Consider the following 23,433-nt stretch of genomic DNA (forward strand, 5'->3'; position numbering starts at 1 on the left):
CCTTCTTGACCAATCTCCCATGCGGGACCTTATCAAAAGCCTTACTGAAATCCATGTAGACTACATCAACTGCTTTACCCTCATCTACACATCTCATCAACTCCTCGAAAAATTCACTCAAGTTAGTTAGACACGATCTCCCCCTGACAAAGCCACGCTGACTATCCTTGATTAATCCCTGCCTCTCCAGGTCGAGATTAATCCTGTCCCTCTGAATCTTTTCCAATAGTTTCCCAACCACTAATCTTATACTCACCAGCCTGTAATTACCTGGTTTATTCCTGCTACCCTTCTTGAATAATGGTACCACATTCATTGTCCTCCAATCCTCTGGTACCTCTCCTGTGGCCAGAGAGGATTTGAAAATTTGTGTCAGAGCCCCTGCAATTTAATCCCTTGCCTCACATAACAGCCTGGGATACATCTCATCTGGGCCTGGGGATTTATCCACTTTTAAGCCCGCTAAAACAGCTAATACTTCCTCCCTTTCAATGCTAATATGTTCAAGTATATAACAATCCCTCTCCCTGATCTCTACATCGACACCATCCTTCTCCATAGTGAACAAAGATGAATAGTAATCATTTAAAACCTCATCTATGTCCCCCGGCTCCACACACAGATTGCCACTTTGGTCCCTAAAGGGCCCTACTCTTTCCCTGGTTATCCTCTTGCCCTTAATATACTTACAAAACGCCTTAGGATTTTCCTTTATCTTGCCCGCCAGTGTTTTTTCATGTCCCCTCTTTGCTCTCCTAATTCCTTTTTTAAGTACCCCCCTACACTTTCTATGCTCCTCGAGTGTCTCCACTGTTTTCAGCGCTCTGAATCTGCCATAAGCCTCCATTTTTTCCTGATCCAATCCTTTATATCCCTTGACATCCAGGGTTTCCTGGACTTGTTGGTCCGACCCTTCACCATAATGGGTACATGTTGGCTCTGAACTCTCACTATTTCCTTTTTGAATGACTCCCACTGATCTGATGTAGACTTTCCTACAAGTAGCTGCTCCCAGTCAACTTTAGCCAGATCCTGTTATATCAGCTTAAAATCAGCCTTCCCCCAATTCAGTTCTTTATCCTTTTCCATAACAACCTTAAATCTTACAGAGTTATGGTCACTATCCCCGAAATGTTCCCCCACTGACACTTCTGCCACTTGTCTGGCTTCATTCCCTAGGATTAGGTCCAGTACTGCCCCTTCTCTTGTAGGACTTTCTACATACTGGCTCAAAAAGCTCTCCTGTATGCATATTAAGAATTCCGTCCCCTTTAAGCCTTTTACACTAAGACTATCCCAGTTGATATTGGGGAAGTTGAAATCCCCAACTATTATTACCTTATTATTTTTACACCTCTCTCAGATTTGCCTACATATCTGCTCCTCTATCTCTCCCTGACTGTTTGGAGGTCTGTAGTACACTCCCAGCCAAGTGATTTCCCCCTTTTTGCTTTTAAGTTTTATCCATATGGCCTCATTTGAGGAACCTTCTAAGATATCATGCCTCCTTACTGCAGTAATTGACTCCTTGATCAACAGTGCAATGCCACCTCCTCTTTTACCCCCTCCCCTGTCTCACCTGAAGATTCTATACCCTGAAATATTGAGCTTCCAGTTCTGCCCTTCCCTCAACCATGTCTCTGATAGCAATATCATAATGCCATGTGCTAATCAATGCTCTCAATTCATCTGCCTTACTAGTAAGACTCCTTGCATTAAAACAGATGCAATCCAGCCTTGCATTTTTCACTTGTGCCTTAACAGGTCTATATTTGCTCTGCCTTCCAGACTGACTCAGTTTCTCTTCTATATTTGACAGTGCATCACCCCCTACTGCACCTCCACTCTGTATCCCATTCCCCTGCCAAATTAGTTTAAACCTCCCCCCCAACAGCACTAGCAAACCTTCCAGCATGGATGTTGGTCCCGTTCCGGTTCAGGTGCAACCCGTCCAACTTATACAGGTCCCACCTTTGCCAGGAACAGACCCAGTGATCCAGGAAACTTAAGTCCGCCCTCTTGCACCACCTCCTCAGCCACACATTCATCTGCTCTATCCTCCTATTCCTATACTCCCTCAGTTCCTCTACACTTTTCAGTATCTTCCCATTTATTGTGTATATCCTTGCCTTGTTAGTCTTCCCCAAATGCATTACCTCACACTTTTCCAGATTGAACTCCACTTACCACTGCTTCACCCACCTGACTAGTCCATTGATATCTCCCTGCAGTCTACAGCTTTCTGCTTCATTATCAACCACACGGCCAATTTTTGTATTATCTGCAAACTTCTTCATCATACCCCCTACATGGGTTGGAGTGCCCTGATATCGCGCTGTTCGAAGTAGTGCGAAATGAAGTACGCAGGTGTACACCAGAGGTATGAAACTCTATTTCTCTCCTGGGCTAGCAACAAAGCCCAGTAGATTTACCTTTGATTCTAAGAGACTCCTGGTCAATTTGGGAGGGTTGGCAAGCTAAGTATACAAAGAGGTTTCCAGATTTGATCTTTACCCTATGCAGAATTAGCTGTTCTTAACTGTGGCAGTGTTACAACTTACCTTAATATCCCTGGCTGAAGGAGGGGAGAATTATCCTTCTGCTGACTGCTATGGAAAATGCAAGTGTGCCTATTGGGTACAATTTTATATGAATGGCATATAACAATACAATATATAAATCTCTGACAGCTTTCAGTATAGTTCCTCTTCACTTTCTCTTTTCTCTTGCTTTTGCTTCATCAACAACCACCACTCAAAAAATAAAACTGCAGCTGCGTTCAGGGCCACCTAATTTTACACAGGGGCCTGCAAATATACCAGGAAACAGATTAACTGGTCATTTCTCACAAAGCTGTTTGTGTGTTCAAGTTAGTAGCAACATAACAGCAATGATTACATTTCAAAAGTGCTTCTTTTGCTGTGAAGTGCTTAGCACATTCTGGGAGGTACTATATAAGTGCAAATTATTTGTTTTCTTTATAGAATTTAGTTCCTTTCAACTGCATTCAAACATTCTACAAATATGATGTTTAATAGTGCTGTGTGTAAGGCCTAAATCTGACAACATTGTTCTCTGTACAGGTTTTTGAGAGTAAAGTTGGTGATAAGAAGTTTTCAGGCTCTTCAATGACTGATTACCATACATGCTTTTATGGAGTATTTTGTCCCCTTTCGATCTGTTGTGAAGAATCATGGGTGGCGCCTGGCACAGTGGTTAGCACCGCAGCCTCACAGCTCCAGTGACTCGGGATCAATTCTGGGTACTGCCTGTGTGGAGTTTGCAAGTTCTCCCTGTGACCGCGTGGGTTTTCGTCGGGTGCTCCAGTTTCCTCCCACAGCCAACGACTTGCAGGTTGATAGGTAAATTGGCCATTATAAATTGCCCCTAGTCTAGGTAGGTGGTAGGGGAATTGAAGGAAGGTGGGGATGTGGTAGGAATATGGGATTAATGTAGGATTAGTATAAATGGTTGGTTGATGGTCGGCACAGACTCGGTGGGCCGAAGGGCCTGTTTCAGTGCTGTATCTCTAAATAAAACAAATTTGTTTTGGAATTTTTTCATAAATTGTTTTGGATCTTTTAGCTCCACCTAATATTTTGTGGGAATGATTTTTCCATTTGTTACCGTTGAAGATGTCTTAGATGGTCAAAGCCGTTTTCTTCAGTAATATGGATACTTAAGGCCCAGCCAAACTGCACAAGCACGGAAAGTCCCATCTATTGCCACACCTTTGTGACCTTCTCCTTCTCTGCTAGAAAGTAGGCTCTGTTCCATAGGCGACGCGTGACGCCAGAATCATCACACTAGACAATAACAAAGGCAACAGAGGAGACAGTGACAACTACAGAAGCATCTCACTCCTCAGCATCACAGGGAAGGCTTTTGCTAGGGTCATACTTAAAGGATTCCATTTACTTGCAGACCGAGTGTACCCAGAAGCACAGTGAGGTTTCCGTGCTGGCAGATCTACTGTGGACATGATCTTCTCCATACGCCATCTACAAGAGAAGTGTAGGAAACAGAGTATACCCCTTTACGTCACTTTCCTAGATCTCACTAAGCTATTTGACACTGTCAGCAGAGCAGGGCTCTACAAGATTTTGGGAAAAATTGGCTGTTCATCAAAGCTCTTCAGTCTCATCCACTCCTTCCATGACAACATGCACTGCACTGTACAGTTTGATGGCTCCACGTCTGACAGTTTTGGAGCAAAGAATGGAGTGAAACAGGGTTGTGTCCTAGCCCCCAATCTGTTTGGCATCTTCTTCTCCATGCTCCTGACCTTCACCTTTCCTGCAGATATGGAAGGAGTATACTTGCACACTAGGTCAGACGGCAAGCTCTACAATCTATCAAGGCTGAAAGTGAAGACAAAAACACATCGCGTCCTAATCACAGAACTCCTCTACGTTGATGATGCTGCATTAGTCTCTCACACAGAAACTCATGGACTGTCCCTCCTATGCCTGTAACTTGTTCTCCTTGACTACAAGCGTCAAGAAAACTGTGGTCATGGGACATGGTGCTGCATCTCTGCAGATAATACCCCACTGGAAGTGGTTAGCAAATTCTGCTGCCTTGGGTCCATTGTGACAGACAAGCTGTCCCTTAATGGAAAGCTCGATACACGCATAGGGAAAGTAGCTACTACCTTTGGCCGACTCACGAAATGCACGTGAGATAACACCAAGCTAACCCTTAGGACCAAGCTGGTGGTTTATAAGACCTGTGTTCTCAGCATCTTGCTGTATGGCTGTAAAACATGGGCAACTTAGAGCTCCGAAGAAGGGTCACTGACCCGAAACGTTAACTCTGCTTCTCTTTCCACAGATGCTGCCAGACCTGCTGAGTGAATCCAGCATTTCTTGTTTTTGTGGCAACTTAGAGCTACCAGGAAAAGAAGCTCAATAATTTCCATCTTCGCTGTCTGTGGCAGATTATGGGTATATCCCGGCAGGACAAAATCACAAATGTGGCAGTCCTCTCAAAGACAGAGCTCCCAAGTGTGTTGGCATTAATCAAATAGAGGCAGCTTTGGTGGATCCGACACATCCGCAGGATGGAAAACGGTTGCATACCCAAGGACCATCTGTATAGTGAGGTAGCCGGGGCCAGTGGGGCGCCCAAAGCTCCGCTGCGAGGATGCTTGCAAGCGTGACATGAAGGCCCTAAATGTCGACTACCGCACCTGGGAGGCATGAGCTGGCGAAAGAGAGAAATGTCGACACCTCCTGTGGACTAGTGTGTACTAACACGACGACCAGATGCTACAGCAGCTTGGCAACAGGCATCAGCGACAAAAACAACTCGCAGCGTCACTTGGCAGCTTCACATGCAGCACTTGTGGCAGAGCCTGCCTCTCAAGAATTAGCCTTCACAGCTATCAGCAAAGGTGCACCAAGAGAAGATACCCCAACTAAATAGATTGTTCGCTTCGTGTCCATCATCTTTCGTAGATGGAAGGATGTCAACCAATCTTCGAATTAGTAGGCCATTTATCCCCTCAAGCTTGTCTTACCATTCAATGAGATCATAGTTGATCTGTGACCTAACTCCACATACTGCCTTTGTTCCATATCCCTTAAATACCTTTGATTAGCAAAGATCTATCAATCTCAGAGTCAAAGTTAACAATTGATCAATTGGTATTGGTGGAAGAGAGTTCCAAACTACTACCACTGTTTGTGACTAGAGGTGTTTTCTAATTTCCCTCCAGAAAGGTGTGGCTATAATTTGTTGACTATGCCCCTCGTCCTAGACTCCCCAACCAGCGGAAATTGTTTTTCTCTATCTACCGAATCTTTTCCCCTTAATATATTGAAAACTTTGATCAAATCACCCATTAACCTTTTGAATTCCAGGGAACACAGGGTTAGTTTGTGTCATCTCTACTCATAATTTAACCCTTGGAGTCCAGATGTCATTCTGATAAATCTACACTGCTTTCTGTCCAAGGCCAATATATCTTTTCTGGGGTGTGGTGCCCAGAAGTGCTCACAGTACTCCAGGTGTTTAATAGGTCTAATAGGTCTTTGTATAACTGGACCATGACGTTTGCGCCCTTGTGTTCTAGTCCTCTAGATATAAAGGCCAGCATCCATTAGCCTTTTTCATTATTTTCTGTACTTGCTCATGACATTTTAATGATCTGTGTACCTGGACCCCAAAGTTTCTTTCGACCTCCACCATTACAACTTTTCACCATTTAGAAAGGACCCTGCTCTATCCTTTTTCAGTCCAAAGTGGATGACCTTATGTTCATCTACATTGATATCTATTAGCCACAGTTTTGCACATTCACTTAATCTCTCAATATCTCTTTGTAATTTTATGCTTCCATCTACACCGTTTACAGTGCCACCTATCTTTGTATCATTGGTAAATTTGGATATGTGGCTTTCTATCCCACCATCTAAGTCACTAATAAATATGATAAATGGTTAAGAACCGAAACAGATCCTTGTGGGACATCATTGCCAATTTGAGTACTTTCCCATTATCCCTATTCTCTGTCTCTTGCTGTAAAACCAGTTTCCTAACCAGGCCAATAATTTGCCTTCAATTCCATGGGCTTTAACATTAGCCAAAAGTCTCTTTCACGCCAACTTGCTTTGTTGAGTGATAATTTTCTTTAATCCACTATCTGGAGATCTGAATTTACATTTTTTGAAGAAATTTAAAAAAGAACAGATAAAAAAGATGACTTTGCTAACAGCTAAGTCACCTAATATGCAACACGGTATCCTACATTGCAAAGCTTATGAGGCGGAGACAAAATGGTTGCTCATTCCATCAAGAACCAACACCCAGGAAGTTTAAGGGAACTGCCTGTTCTTTTTATCAAGAAGAGAAACTCTACTACCATGTTTGAACCACTGGGTGATGATCATGTGACAAGCCCCACCCCATCAGTGGTTTTAAGCTTGTGTCTTTCTTCAGAAGAGAGGAGCAGCTTCTGGACTCTGACACATGCAGACCCAAGTGGGGGTCTCCCTTTCTCTCTCTCTTTCCATTCCAGCTTGAAAGCTTCAAATCCTGTTTGTTGACTGATCACCTTTGCCTACACCTGTTAAAATCAGAAACCGCATTGGAGGAAATCATCTGCATTGCTGTCTCCAAGAGACCCACCGAATCAGTCATCTACCTCTTCAAACTAAGAGCCTCAGGACCACCGAATGCAGATAGAGGTCAGCCGATTCACCAAACGCCACAGACTATATATCCCTTTTTTCTACGGACTCTAACTCAACCAATCTACCTTTCCCCACTCTGTAACCTACTTGTGTCTGTGTAATCCTCTAGTGTGTGTGTATGTGTGTGTGTGTGTGAGTGAAAGTTGGCACTTAGTTTATTATTTTCATTAGTTCGGTTTAGGTACCCTTTTTTGCCAATTCTATTAAATCTGTGTTTTCTTTTGTTCATTTGTGGTATGTGGGCATCACTGGCTAGGCCAGCACTTATTGCTTATCCCTAGTTACCCTTGAGAAGGTGGTGGTGAGCTGCATTCTTGAACCACTGCAGTCCCTTTAGGAAGGGAGTTCCAGGATATTGACCCAGCAACAGTGAACGAACAGCCATATATTTCCAAGTCAGGATGGTGTGTGGCTTGGAGGGGAACTTGCAGGTGGCGGTGTTCCCATGTATCTGCTGCCCTTGTCCTTCTAAGTGGTAGAGGTCGCAGGTTTGGAAGATGCTATCGAAAGAGCCTTGGTGAGTTGCTGCATATGGTAAGATGCAGCAGTATCTTGCATATGGTCCACACTGCTGTCACTGTGTGTCAATGGTGAAGGGAGTGAATGTTGAAGGTGGTGGATGGGGTGCCAATCCTGGATGGTGTCGAGCTTCTTGAGTGTTATTGGACCTTCATCCATCCAGGCAAATGGAGAGTATTCCATCATACTCCTGACTTGTGCCTTGTCGATGGTGGACAGGCATTGGGGAGTCAGGAGGTGAGTTACTCGCTGCAGAATTCCCAGCTTTTGACCTGCTCTCGCAGCCACAGCATTTATGTGGCTACTCCAGTTCAGTTTCTGATCAATGGTAACCCCATGATGTTGATAGTGGGGGATTCAGTGATGGTAATGCCATTCAAAGTCAAAGGGAGATGGTTAGATTCTCTCTTGTTTGAGATGGTCATTGCCTGGCACTTATGTGGCGCAAATGTTACTTGCAACTTATCAACCTAAGCCTGGATATTGTCCAGCTCTTACTGCATCTGGATGTGGGCTGCTTCAGTATCTGAGGAGTTGCGAATGGTGCTGAACATTGTGCAATCATCAGCAAACATCCCCACATCTGACCTTATGATGGAGGGAAGGTCATTGATGAAGCAGCTGAAGATGGTTGTGCCTAGAACACTACCCTAAGGAACTCCTGCAGTGATGTCCTGGGACTGAGATGATTGACCTCCAACAACGACAACCATCTTCCTTTGTGCTAGGTATGACTCCAACCAGCAGAGAGTTTTCCCCTGGTTCTCATTGACTCCAGTTTTGCTACGGCTCCTTGATGCCATACTTGATCAAATGCTGCCATTATGTCAAGGGCAGTCACTGTTACCTCACCTCAGGGGTTCAGCACTTCTGTCCATGTTTGGACCAAGGCTGTAATGAGGTCATGGGTTGAGTGGCCTTGGCGGAACCCAAACTAAGCGTCAGTGAAGAGGTTATTGCTAAGCAAGTGCCACTTGATAGCACTGTTGACAACCCCTTCCATCACTTTGTTGGTGATCGAGAGCAGACTGATGGCCAGGTTGGATTTGTCCTGCTTTTTGTGCACAGGTCAATTTTTCACATTGCCGGATTGATGCCAATGTTGTAGCTGTACTGGAACAGCTAGGCTAGGGGCGCAACTAGTTCTGGAGCACAAGTCTTCAGTACTATTGCCGGAATGTTGTCAGGGCCCATCGCCTTTGCAGTATCCAGTGCCTTCAGCCGTTTCTTGATTTCACGTGGAGTGAATCGGCTTGTCCTCTACTTACCAACCCTTCTGCCACTGACAACAGTTTTTCCCTAACTACTCTGTCAAAACCTCTGTAAGCCTATGCATTATTTGCCTTAATTGTATTAATCAGTCTTAATCATGTAAACTGTGCTTTCATTTCTTTCATATTAATGAATGTAAACTGGTTCTGGTGGAGTCCTGTGGGCGGAGTTTGTCTCATGGTGGGAAGATGATGGAGACGAAGGACATTGGGATGAAAGGAGAAGAATTCTGACCAAAGACATCATTCGCTGGGGTTCAAATTGGACTTTTTAAAAATAAAAGAAAATGTAAGTGAACTAAGGCCCCCACAGATACACACACAGACAGACGGATCAGGATATGCCACTGATGTGGTAGCCTGGGCTGTTAGAACCTCCCCCCCCCCCAACCCCTGCTGAGAGTACGATATGACCACATAAGGCACTGAAGGTCAATATTGCAATACTGCAATAAGGGCATAGCCGGGGATAAGGCACTGAAACCCAATTGGATGACCCAATTCAAAACATTACCTTATATGCCAAGGGCCAGGGTCAGCCCTCAAGGATATTGTTACTGCAGTCAGTAGAATGGCCTGGTCAGCCATTCCGAAGTTGCGCCTCGAGATCTGTTGAAGGACTGACCACCTGAGACAGACCCTAGCTCGCAGGATTCCTAAGCAACCAGTGTCATTGGGAGTATGTACTATTGCTTAGAGATTTAATAAAGGTGTATCACATTTAGTGAAACAGTATCCAAGTTGTTGTGTGCTATTGATATCAAGAGTAAAGACAACAACCTTTAGAGCAGAGAGGGGGTCTTACACCTCTCATAATTTTGAATACCTCATGTAAATCTTCCCATAACCTTCTTTGCTCTGAGAACAATCCCAGCTTCTCTACTTTCTGAAATAACAGAATACCCCCATCTCTGGTATCATTCTGGTACATCTGTTCTGCACTCTCTCCAAAGCCGTGACATCCTTTCTAATGATGAGCAGTAGAGCAGTATGCTGAGGAACTGACTGGAGAAGCGGCTATTTTAGATCTAGTATTATTTAATGAGAAAGGGCTAATTAATAATCTTGTTGTAAAAGAACCTTTTAGGGATGAGTGACCATAATATGATAGAATTTTACATGATGTTTGAAAGGGAGGTAGTTCAATCTGAAGCCAGGATATAACATTTGAACAAAGGAAATTATGAAGGTATGAGAGGAAAATTGGCTGAGGTGGACATTAATACATTAAAAGGTATGACATCATTACATAGCTAACAGCAACTATACATTCCTTCAAGGCACAAAACCCCAAAAGTAAAGGTGGTCAACCGTGGCTAACAAAGGAAGTTAAGGATTGCATATGATTAAAAGAAAAGGCCTATAAAGTTGCCAGAAATAATAGTAAACCTGAGGATAGGGAGGATTTAATGTACAGCAAAGGAGAACCAAGAATCTGATAAAGAAAGGGGGAAAAGAATATGAATGTAAACTAGCAAAAAACATAAAAATGAACTGTAAAAGCTTCTACAGGTACATAAAAAGGAAATGTTTGGCTAAGACAAATGTGGGTCCATTGCAGGCAGAGAAAGGAGAATTTGAAATGGGGAATAAAGAAATGGCAGAGAAGCTAAATGATTACTTTGTGTCTGTCTTCACTGAGGAAGATACAAGAAGTCTCCCAGAATTAGAGATCCAATAGATTAGGGGGAATGAGGAATTGAAGGAAATTAGTATGAGTAAGAAGGTTGCATTGGAGATGTTAATGGGGCTGAAGGCTGATAAGTCCCCAGGACCTAATATTCTACATCTCAGAGTATTGAAAGAGGTAGCTATGGATATAGTGAATGCATTGATGACCATCTTCCAAAATTCTATAGATTTAGGAACGCTTCCTGCAGATTGGAAGGTAGCAAATGTCACCCCACTATTTAAGAAGGGAGGGAGAGAGAAAACAGGGAACTTCAGACCTGTTAGCCTTACATCAGTAGTAGGAAAATGTTAGAATCTATTATAAAGGATGTGATAAATGGACACTTGGATAATAATGAGCTGATTGGGCATAGTCAACATGGATTTATGAATGGGAAATCATGTTTGGCGAACCTGTTAGAGTTTTTTGAGGATGTTATTAACAGAATGATAAAGGGGAGTCGGTGAACGTAGTATACTTGGATTTTCAGAAGGCTTTTGATAAAGTCCCTCACAGGAGGTTGGTTAGCAAAATTAAAGCACGTGGGATAGGAGGTAATACACTGGCATGGATTAAGGATTGGTTAACAGACAGAAAACAGAGAGTAGGAATAAACAGGTCATTCTTGCATTGGCAGGCTGTGACTAGTGGGGTACCGCAAGGATCAGTACTTGGGCCCCAGCTGTTCACAATATATATCAATAATTTGGATGTTGGAACCAAATGTAATATTTCCAAGTTCACAGATGACACAAAACTAGATGGGAATGTGTGTTGTGAGGAAGATGCAAAGTGGCTTCAAGGGATTTAGACAGACTTAGTGATTGGGCAAGAACGTGGCAGATGGAATATAATGTGGAAAAATGTGAGGTTATCCATTTTGGTAGGAGGAATAGATGTGCAGAGTATTTATTAAATGGTAAGAGATTAGAAAGTGTAGATATACAAAGGGACCTGGGTGTCCTTGTCAATAAGTCACTGAAAGCTAATGTGCAGGTGCAGCAAGCAATTAGGAAGGCTAATGGTATGTTAGCCTTTATCGCAAGAGGTTTTGAGTACAGGATTAATGAAATCTTGTATATAACCTTGGTTAGACCGTACCTGGCGTACTGTGTGCAGTTTTGGTCCCCTTACCTTTGGAAGGATATTATTGCAACAGAGGGAGTGCAACAAAGGGTCACCAGATTTGTTCCCTGGATGGCGGCACTGTCTTATGAAGAGAGACTGGGAAAACTGGACCTGTATTCTCTAGAGTTTCGGAGAATGAAAGGTGATCTCATTGAAATCTACAAAATACTTAAAGGGATAGACAGGGCAGATGCAGGTAAGACGTTTCCCCTGGTTGGGGAGTCTAGAACCAGGGGACACAATTTCAAAATAAAGGGGAAGCCACTTAGAACTTAGGAGGTGGAGAGAAAACTGGGAATTATAGACTGGTTAGCCTGACATCAGTAGTGAGGAAATGCTAGAGTCCATTATAAAAGATGTAATAGCAGAGCACTTGAAAAACAATGACAGGATTGGACAAAGTCAACATGGATTTACGAAAGGGAAATCATGCTTGACAAATCTGCTGGAATTTTTTGAGGATGTAACTAGTAGAATAGATAAGGGAGAACCAGTGAATGTGGTGTATTTGAACTTTCAGAAGGTTTTCGATAAGGTCCCACATAAGAAATTAGCGTGCAAAATTAAAGCACATAGGATTGGGGGTAAGGTACTGACATGGATAGAGAACTGGTTGGCAGACAGGAAACAAGGAGTAGGAATAAGCGGGTCTTTTTCCGAGTGACAGGCAGTGATTAGTGGGGTACCGCAGGGATCTGTGCAAGGACCCCAGCTATTCACAATATATATTAATGATATAGATGAGGGAATTAAATGTAATATATTCAGGTTTGCAGACAACACAAAGGTGGGAGTGTGAGCTTTGAGGAGGATGCAGAGAAGCTCCAGTGTGATTTGGACAGGTTGAGTGAGTGGCTAAATACATGGCAGATGCAGTATAATGTGGATAAATCTGAGGTTATCCACTTTGGTGGCAAAAACAGAAAGGCAGATTATTATCTGAACGGCGATAGATTGGGAAAGGGGGAGACCAGATACAGCGAGACCTGGGTGTCCTTGTGCACCAGTCACTGAAAGTAAGCATGCAGGTGCAGCAGGCAGTTAAGAAGGCAAATAGTATGTTGGCCTTCATAGTGAGAGGATTCGAGTACAGGAGCAAGGATGTCTTGCTGCAATTATACAAGGCCTTGGTGAGACCACATCTGGAGAATTGTGAGCAGTTTTGGTCTCCTTATCTGAGGAAGGATGTTCTTGCTATAGAGGGAGTGCAGCGAAGGTTCACCAGACTGATTCCTGGGATGACAGGATTGATGCATGAAGAGAGATTGGGTCGATTAAGCTTGTATTCGCTCGAGTTTAGAAGAATGAGAGGGGATCTCATAGAAACCTACAAAATTCTAACAGGACTGGACAGACTAGATGCAGGAAGGATGTTCCCAATGGCGGGGGAGTCCAGGACCAGGGGTCACAGTCTAAGGATAAGGGGTAAGCCATTTAGGACTGAGATGAGGAGAGATTTCTTCACCCAGAGAGTGGTGAACCTGTGGAATTCTCTACCACAGAAAGCAGTTAAGGCCAAATCATTAAATATATTCAAGAAAGAGTTAGATATAGTTCTTAGGGCTACTGGGATCAAGGGATACGGGGAGAAAGCGGGAACAGGTTACTGAGTTCGGATGATCAGCCCTGATCGTATTGAATGGTGGAGCAGGCTCGAAGGGCCAAAGGGCTGAATGACCTACTCCTGCTCCTATTTTTCTATGTTTCTATGTTTCTAACAGAGATGATGAGAAATTTCTTTACTCAGAGGGCTGTGAATCTTTGGAATTCTCTACCCCAGAGGGCTGTGGAATCTCATTGAGTATGGATAGAGATTGACAGATTTATAAATACCAGTCGGTAAATTCGGCGCAGGCTTGGAGGGCCGAAGGGCCTGTTCCTGTGCTGTAATTATCTTTGTTCTTTGTTCTTTGTAGTAACATAAAGGGATAGTGTGGGAAAAAGGCATTGAAGTGGATGATCAGCCATGATCGTTTTAAATGGTGGAGCAGGTTCGATGGACTAAATGGCCTACTCCTGCTCCTATGTTCCTATGAGCTTATATTAAAAAGGCAAAGAGGTATAACACTAAAACTTTGCCAGATTTATAAGCAGGATGGCAGAGAAACATGATTCATTGTCCACTATGAGGAGTTACAGTGGTGCTGTTATGTGCATACTGAATGGCTGATAGATGGCAGGGGTTTCCGGTAAAAGTGACGGGCAGCTCTGAAAGGTTGTAGCTGCACTGGAACAACTAAGCTAGGGGTGCTGCTACTTCTGAGGCACAAGTCTTCAATACTACAGTTGGGATGTTGTCAGGGCCTTTAGCCTTTGCTGTATCCTGTGCGTTCAGCCGTTTCTTGATATCACGTGGAGTGAATTGAATTGGCATCTGTGATGCTGGGGGCCTCGATGAGACAGAGATGAATCATCCACTCAGCACTTCTGGCTGACGATGGTTGCAAATGCTTCAGCCTTGTCTTTTGCACTCATATGTTACGCTCCCCCATCATTGAAGATGGGATGTTTGTGGAGCCTCCGCTCCACATTTGTTCACCGACATTCATGACTGGACATGGCAGGACTGCAGACCTTGATCTGATCTATTGGTTGCTCTGTCTTTGCATGCTGCTTCCACTGTTTAGCATGCATGTATTTCGATGTTGAAGCTTCATCAGGTTGGCACCTCATTTTTAGGAAGCCTAGTGCTGCTCCTGGCATGCTTTCCTGCACTCCTCATTGAACCAGGGTTGATTCTCTAGCTTGATGGTAATGGTAAAGTCGGGGATATGAGGTTACAGAGTGTGGTTGAATACAATTCTGCTGCTGCTGATGGTCCACAGCACCTCGTGGATGCTCGGTTTTGAGCTGCGTTCACTGTCCCAGCACAGCAGCAACTCTGCTCCTCTTTAAATCTTAGGAACATATTTAAAATCGTAGCAATTTCCCTCCCTATCAATGCTTTAATCTTTGCACATTTGTTTTTCCTGGATCCACACTGCTTATGTTTTACGATGCATTTTTCAAAATGTAATTTGTTTGACTCGTTTCATTTTTTTGCTCAGCTGTCTTTATGTGCCCCGCTCCCCCGTTGCAGTGGGGCTCAGCAGCCGCTAGTGCCCTATTTAATAATACACTGCATTATAATTATTTAAGCGAATATGAGTATGACCTTCACCCGGGTCGCTGGTATGTTGTCGATAAGGACTGACGTACTGAGGGAGGGGCTCGGCAGCGGGACTAGTGTCAAGGCCACGTGCTTGTGTCTCACCGCCCCTCCCGCTGTCATGACGGCTCTCAGTTTTTCTCCACTCATCATGTGGGTGATGAGTGCCGCTGGCAGCGTGACAGGGAAAGGTTTGTGTTTGTGAATCACGATTGTTCCACTCCTTGTTTGCTGCGCAGCACAATGGCATACCCAGCAGAAACTTCTCGTCGATCTCCTCTTTTATATTGTGTGGAAAGAAAAGAGATTGTCAGCTCTTCTAATCCGGTTTGTTTCTACTGAATCCCTCCCCACCCTCCTTCCCAGTCTCATCCATCCGCATATATAGACTGGAAGAAGCAGGGACCATGCTGAAAGTGACGGGATTTCAGATCCATTATTGGCCACTGGTGCGATTTCTCGTACCCCTGGCGATCACCAATATAGCGGTAGACCTTGGGGAACAGGTCAGTAATTTTATTTTCAGTCTGTAAATGACGTACTTTATTTTCCAGTAGTATTGATGCCGATCGGCTGTGAGAGCTCTCTGTTTTATGTGCCGTTATGTTTAATATGCGCTATTTTAAGTGAGTGCGTGAAATTTTGGCAGTAAGGCATTAAACCGACAAGCAGCTTTCTTCTGTGCGACAAGAATGAGTGGAGTGAGGATGTTAACCTTGATCAGCTGTGCTCTCTGTTGTTAAGACAGTGATGGCCCCCTATCTGCAGGGTGGTGTATAATCAATGTGTCGGACTGAGGCGGAACTTGGGGAGAGGCAGCCCCCGGATGATTATTCTGTGTTTTTTGATGTAAGATTTTCAAATGATAAATGTCATATATGCAGCGAATTTGAATCCAGTGGAATCTCGATCAAGGTGCGTGGATGTAAGGGTGGGATAAATTGTTGCCATCAGTTGCCATCCTCATCCTTGTTACGCAGAATTCTGCATCCTACGATAGAATGTTTGTCTCATTTCCTCCTGTGGTTCGTTATCGGTTCGGAGATGTTTCGATCCCGCTCTCAAACATATGTGTATGCATGTGTCCTGATTTGAGATAACACATACATACACATATGTCTAGATTTTAAATATATTGCCTGTCACTTCCAATATCTCCTAATCATGCTGTCCATCAGGGTCTGCCTCTGGCGACTGCTATCTTTCCAGCTGCAATTGAGGGAAACATTCATTTAATCAGGCAGATTGTGTGTCTACAAATTAATCTATTGTGTTTACATCATACTGTTGATTCAGCTTGTGTTTTAGTTACTGCCTGTCGCATTAAGGAAGGACACACTAACAAGGTCCCAAGCTTGGCAAAAGATTTCCAACACAATCCATAAAATGGATCTTGCTAAAATGAGGAACATCTCCGTTATTAAAAAATTAATTGTGAATTTATTTGTTTCCCCTCCACTCATGGTGAAATGGTCAATGCAGTTTCTGAGGTAGCGTTAAGTCATCAGTGACAGCTTCCTACACCCATATCAATTATACATCCATGCTGCAGCTCATCACTTCTAGGATAGAAAGGTGATCATCAGGGTTTCCACCGTCAGTTGCTGTCCACTGACTTGTGCTGCAAAGTGAGCATGAATGGATATCAAAAGAGTATAGGTTGAGTTTAATTATGATGCCATCCCTGTTGACTAGTCCGTCAACAATCAATATGAAGGCTCACACATGGAGCTGGATTTTACGCTCCTGTTGAAGATGGAATTGTTAGCAGATGTAGTAGGGGGCCAGAGAATCCCTGCGGAGATGTCCGCCACAGAACCCGGTGCTGTAATGCTCATTTCCTATTTTGCCAGAGGTAGTAAAGTACCGTGGCGGCACTACCGTCCCATTGCAATGGCATCATCATTTAAATGTTTAACATACTATTTTGAATGTCTTTTACTGTGATTCAATGAGGCATTCTCAATTTTGTGTTTGATGTGCGACACTCGCATACCTTCAATTTTGCGTCTTTTAAAATCTGGTGTCACCAAGGCAAGAGTTCTTGGTGCCTCGAGAGGGAAGGTAACTTCACTGGAGTGTGTAAGGGAAGTTGAGTTTGCGGTGGACATTGCCGCTATGCTGACTCTGCAAGAGGGTTGTTTGTCGAGGTGGTGGGGGAGCACTGCAAGTGCATTGTGGATGGGGGAGGTGGTGGAACGTAAGTGGATTGTATGTGGGAGGTGGACACTCTGCAAGGGGATTGTGTGTGAAGGTGGGGAACTCTGAAAATGTATAGGTTGTATTTATCAGGCTGGGGGAGGGGGGTGCGGTGTGGGAGGTATTACAGTGTTGTATAAATGGTTTTGGTATGGTCATGATGGCTCGCACTTATTGAAAAGTTGTCAGACCAACATTTATCCCCACTGTAGAACTACCACAGGCATCCTGCAGAACCAAAATTTACACACTTCTTTGCCCAGATAGCTTTTGAAGGAAGCCGGAGGTCCAAGGAGAACAGAAATGATATATACAGAGCTGGCAGCCTTTTAAATATGGCACCAGCACCTGCACCAACATCATGTGACACTGTGAATGGAGTCTCCGCTGCTGCCCCCGCCATGTGATTGGTAGGGCATGGCCATCTTCGTTATGCTAAATGCAGCATGGCCGCTGACGTCACAGGCGGGCCCACTGCCATTTTGTGCATCCGCCACCGCTCCCGGCAGCAGGATAATAAAATTTAGCCCATGACGAATGGGCATTTGGGTGACCTAGCTGAAGTTTAATCACCCTTTTCCTCACCAACATCCATGGCTCCTCATTCCCCAAAGTTCCCTCCACAATCTTACTCCAGCCTACTTCTGCAATCTTATCCAGCCATAAGTTTAACTTTGCAACCTCTGCTCTTCTACCACTTGCCCATTATGCATATTCCCAGTCCACCTTGCCATTCATACCCCAGCTATTAGCATCATGGTCCTGTGCTCTGAAATTTTAAATTTTTACATCGATTCCACCTTCATATGCACCATAAAACCTACCTCTTTGCTCTCCTCCTTTTCTGTTCATTGTCTATTTATCTTATCCATATTTATGCAAAACATCTTGGGATATTTTGATACGTTAAAGGTTGTGTATATAATTTTGGAAGTTAAAATTAGCTGCTCAAGCTGGCCGAGCCACAGACCATTGCATACTTTGTAGGGATAACCATTAGCCTAGGTCAAAGAAAATCTGAATGCACTTATCTCAACAGGGGTTTGGGCTAGACCCGAACTTTGCCTTTATGCAAATCTCTATTATGACCATATTTATTTCAGACATAAGAACAAAGAACAGTACAGCACAGGAACAGGCCATTCGGCCCTCCAAGCCTAAGAACAGAAAGTGCTGGAAATACTGGAAGCGTTAGCTCTGTTTCTCTCCCCACAGATGCTGCCAGACCTACTGAGTATTTCTGGCACCTTCTGTTCTCATTTCAGAGTTCCAGCATCCGCAGTATTTTGCTCTTATTTATTTCAGACATGGTCAGTACTGATGAAACCATTCTGGCTATAACCAAGTCAGCAACTCCTGTAATATAAATGAAGTTGTGGTGCTACTCTTGGAGGAACAGAGAATCATTTAGGAGGTGTTGACCAAAGATGCTCCTTTTGAAGGCAGCAGTGCTAGTACTGGCAAATGTAAGCAAAAATTGCATCATTGGTCTTTTTGGATAGACACTTGGGGATGTCATCCAGGGAAAGAGGGTCACAATTGTGACTTTTAAATACTATCCACTTGTGATGTGGAATAAATGGAGCAATGCAAATGGTTCTAAATAGGTTAGAACAGGCAGAAAGTCTGTCACTGAATGTGTTCCTTATTGTGTAGTCTGATACATACAACATTTCATTTGTTTGTTAAAATAATTGCCTGCATAATGTTGTTCTAGCAGGAGAACAGACATTGAGTCAGCTTGATCTTTAATAATTGTGGGGCTGTCTCAGTCTGGTTCTTTGATAGTAGAAAAGTTGTTTTACACGGACATTACCGTGAAGAAACAGAACATTCGGCCAACAGGATTGGACTGGTATAACAATAAAAGCAAAATACTGCAGATGCTGGAAATCTGAAATAAAAACAAGAACTGCTGGAAATACTCAACAGGTCTGGCAGCATCTGTGGAGAGCGAAGCAGAGGATTGTGCTGGTGTTTATGCGACACACAAGCCTCCTCCCAGTCCTTTGTCATCTCATTCTGTTGCTTTCTCCCTCAATTCTTTATCTAGCTTCCCTTTAAATGCACCTATGTTATTCATCTCAACTACACCTTGTTGTAATGTGTTCCAAATTTTAACCACTCTCTAGGTGAAGTCTTCTTCTTTTTCTTCTTCTTTGGCCTCCTTGTCTCGAGAGACAATGGGTAAGCGCCTGAAGGTGGTCAGTGGTTTGTGGAGCAGCGCCTGGAGTGGCTGTAAAGGCCAATTCTAGAGTGACAGACTCTTCCACAGGTGCTGCAGATAGAATTGGTTGTCGGGGCTGTTACACAGTTGGCTCTCCCCTTGCGCTTCTGTCTTTTTTCCTGCCAACTGCTAAGTCTCCGGCTCGCCACACTTTAGCCCCACCTTTATGGCTGCCCACCAGCTCTGGCGATCACTGGCAACTGACTCCCACGACTTGTGATCAATGTCACAGGACTTCATGTCGCGTTTGCAGACGTCTTTAAAGCGGAGACATGGACGGCCGGTGGGTCTGATACCAGTGGCGAGCTCGCTGTACAAAGTGTCCTTGGGGATCCTGCCATCTTCCATGTGACTCACATGGCCAAGCCATCTCAAGCGCTGCTGGCTCAGTAGGGTGTATATGCTGGGGATGTTGGCCGCCTCGAGGACTTCTGTGTTGGATACGGTCCTGCCACCTGATGCCAAGTATTCTCCGGAGGCAGCGAAGATGGAATGAATTGAGACGTCGCTCTTGGCTGACATACGTTGTCCAGGCCTCGCTGCCATAGAGCAAGGTACTGAGGACACAGGCTTGATACACTCGGACTTTTGTGTTCCGTGTCAGTGCGCCATTTTCCCACACTCTCTTGGCCAGTCTGGACATAGCAGTGGAAGCCTTTCCCATGCGCTTGTTGATTTCTGCATCGAGAGACAGGTTACTGGTGATAGTTGAGCCGAGGTGAACTCTTGAACCACTTCCAGAGCGTGGTTGCCGATATTGGTGGATGGAGCATTTCTGACGTCCTGAGCCTTGATGTTCGTTTTCTTGAGGCTGTTGGTTAGGCCAAATTTGTTGCAGGCAGCCGCAAACCTGTCGATGAGTCTCTGCAGACACTCTTCAGTGTGAGATGTTGGTGTAGCATCATCAGCAAAGAGGAGTTCCCTGATGAGGACTTTCCGTACGTTGGTCTTCGCTTTTAGATGGGCAAAGTTGAACAACCTGCCACCTGATCTTGTGTGGAGGAAAATTCCTTCTTCTGAAGACTTGAATGCATGTGAGAGCAGCAGGGAGGAGAAGATCCCAAACAGTGTGGGTGCGAGAACACAGCCCTGTTTCACGCCACTCAGGATAGGAAAGGGGTCTGATGAGACGCCGCTATGCTGAATTGTGCCTTTCATATTGTCATGGAATGAGGTGATGATACTTCGTAGCTTTGGTGGACATCCAATCTTTTCTCGTAGTCTGAAGAGACCACGTCTGCTGACGAGGTCAAAGGCTTTGGTGAGAACGATGAAAGCAACGTAGAGAGGCATCTGTTGTTCGCGGCATTTCGCCTGTAGCTGACGAAGGGAGAACAGCATGTTAATGGTCGATCTCTCTGCTTGTAAGCCACATTGTGCCTCAGGGTAGACACGCTCAGCCAGCTTCTGGAGCCTGTTTAAAGCGACTCGAGCGAAGACTTGCCCCACTATGCTGAGCAGGGAGATTCCACGGTAGTTGTTGCAGTCACCGCGGTCACCCTTGTTCTTATAGAGGGTGATGATATTGGCATCGCGCATGTCCTGTGGTATTGCTCCCTCGTCTCAGCACAGGCAAAACAGTTCGTAGAGTGCTGAAAGTATGGCAGGCTTGGCACTCTTGTGTATTTCAGGGGTAATGCCGTCCTTCCCAGGGGCTTTTCCGCTGGCATCAATGAGTTCTGATTTTGTTGGCTGTACGTCCAGTTCACCCATGACTGGCAGAGACTGGGCTGCATTGAGGGCGGTCTCAATGACAACATTTTTCCTGGAGTACAGTTTTAGGTAGTGTTCCACCCAGCAGTCCATTTGCTTGCGTTGGTAAGTGATTGTGTCCCCTGATTTAGATTTGAGGGGGGGCGATCTTCTTGATGGTTGGCCCAAAAGCTCTCTTAATGCCATCATACATTCCTCTGATGTTTCCGGTGAAAGAGGCCAGCTGAATATGACTGCATAGGTGTTGCCAGTAGTCAGTTGCGCAGCGCCTGGCTGTTCTTTGTGCAGCGCTTCTAGCTGCTTGAAGTGCTACGGATGTTAACTCGCTGGGGGCTTTCTTGAAGTTCAACAGTGCAATGCGCTTAGCGGCTATGACAGGTTCCAGCTCTTCAAAGTGAGATTGAAACCAGTCTGCATTCTGCTTCACACGTTTGCCATAGGTGGTCATTGCTGAGTCATAGATGGCGTCTCTGATGTGGGCCCACTTGGTCTCTGCATCCCCTGTGGGAGTGTTTTGAAGGGCTTTTTCAAGTGAATTTAGAAACTTATGTAACAGCTGTGGATAAGAAATTCTTCTAGTGTTGATGCGCGGGCGGCCCTTCTGCTTTGAGCGATGCAACTTCTTTGGTTTGAGTCTAATCTTGCTGCACACCAGGGAGTGGTCGGTGTCGCAGTCTGCACTGTGGAAGCTGCGTGTGATTTGGACGCTGTTTAAGGAGGCCCGCCTTGTGACGATGAGGTCCAACTGGTAGTTTCTCCTTAATTCCCTATTGGATTTATCCGTGGCTATCTTCTCTTTATGGCCTCTAGTTCAGGACTCCCCCACAAGTGGAAACATCTGCTCTATGTCTACCCTATTAAACCCTGTCATTATTTTAAAGACCTCTACCAGGTCACCCCTCAGCCTTTTCTTTTCTAAATAATAAAGCTCCAACCTGTTCAATATTTCCTGATAGTTCTGGTATCATCCTTCTCCAGTCCTGCTATATCCTTTTTATAATATGGAGACCAGAACTGTGCACCGCTGGGTGCTTTTCCCAATCCAGTTGAACATACTAGTAAAGTTGTAAGTGCTCAAGCTTAGTCTTAATGAAGTCCTAATGACTCGCGTTCAGAAAGCAAAATGCAATGGTCCACCAGCCACTGCACAGCTACATGTGACACAGCTGCTTATTTATGGCAATGCCATAGGCAACAGAGAATCATTTAGGAGGTGTTGACCAAAGATGTTCCTTTTGAAGGCAGCAGTGCTAGTACTGGCCACAAACAACAGAACTTTCCCCATTAACTAATCTGTGGACAAGGAGCATAAGTAGTAAAACATTAAATTTAAGACTATGAGGAACTTGTTTTTTTCACTCTGTTTGAAAAAAAAAGGAATAGACTTCCAGGTAGAGAGTGATGAAAACCCTGGAATCATTTCAGAAGCAACTAGATGTTGAAAGGGTAGGGGAAGGTTGTGGGGTCTCTGTTCAGATGAAGTCAGATGGGCCAATTGAGGCACCTCATTGGAATTACTTGCCTTGTAAGCTGATTAAAATGCAGTGTCATTATTCCAGGGTTTATGAGATCAACGTTCCTATGATCACAAAAAAAATTAATAATTTTACACAAACACATTATACTTCACTAACACGAGTGACAGCATAATGTGTATTCATTCATACTGCTGATCAGCACCTCAAAACTAATGGTGGCAGTGATGACTTGGTACTCTCATGTCTCAGTCCTTCCCTATCACAACAAAAAATGAATTTGACAGTGCTGTAATGTACAATATTTTTATGGATTTAGCAAATTTTTGGAAAAACTTATGAAATATGGAATATGTGTGATCTCCAGCCTGGTATTTATTCTTTCCATGAGAGAACATTGGAAATCTTCAGTTGCTGCATTAATATAATGCCTATCCCAGATGCGTTAAAAGATTTACCAACATATGATATGTAATATGCTTGCACTGAGCTACAGCAGTGACAAACTCACAGCCAATCAGTTCTTGATTTTTGCTTGTACTCTAGCACTGACCCCAGGCTCAGGCCAGCATTAAGATGGTGGACTGAACTGTGAGGCTTGACCACACAAGAGTGTTGCATCTGAACGGTAAATGAAGCAAAAACAGCATTTTGCATGACTTTAAACTATAGACACAAATAGTAATCATGCCATATGGATGAATGGGTTAGATGTAGAAAACATGTAATTTATTGAAAGCAAACTGCATGTGTCACAGCCAACAGAATTCAATCATGCTTAGAGCACTGATGAGTTAAGTGATCTGTATCAATCGGTTGTCTATTTTCTCTAACCTGTTGACATTTATCCTCCATATCCTGATTTTGTGAGGGTCTGAAATTTGG

At 44.1% G+C, this 23,433-nt stretch overlaps 1 protein-coding gene across 2 annotated transcripts in view; it reads left to right on the top strand.

Moving 5' to 3' along the window:
- The first annotated feature begins 15,033 nt into the window (after nt 1-15,033).
- The window catches only part of ankhb (ANKH inorganic pyrophosphate transport regulator b), a 191,083-nt gene continuing 182,683 nt past the window's right edge, over nt 15,034-23,433 (top strand). Inside the window, exon 1 of one of the 2 annotated variants that reach the window (XM_068058496.1) lies at nt 15,034-15,440. In XM_068058496.1, coding sequence (XP_067914597.1) covers nt 15,342-15,440 — 99 coding nt within the window. In that variant the 5' untranslated portion in view covers nt 15,034-15,341. The remainder of the gene's footprint in view (nt 15,441-23,433) is intronic. The other variant, XM_068058489.1, reaches the window with a different exon arrangement.

This window comes from Heterodontus francisci, chromosome 2, assembly GCF_036365525.1.
Source record: "Heterodontus francisci isolate sHetFra1 chromosome 2, sHetFra1.hap1, whole genome shotgun sequence".
NCBI lineage: Eukaryota > Metazoa > Chordata > Chondrichthyes > Heterodontiformes > Heterodontidae > Heterodontus > Heterodontus francisci.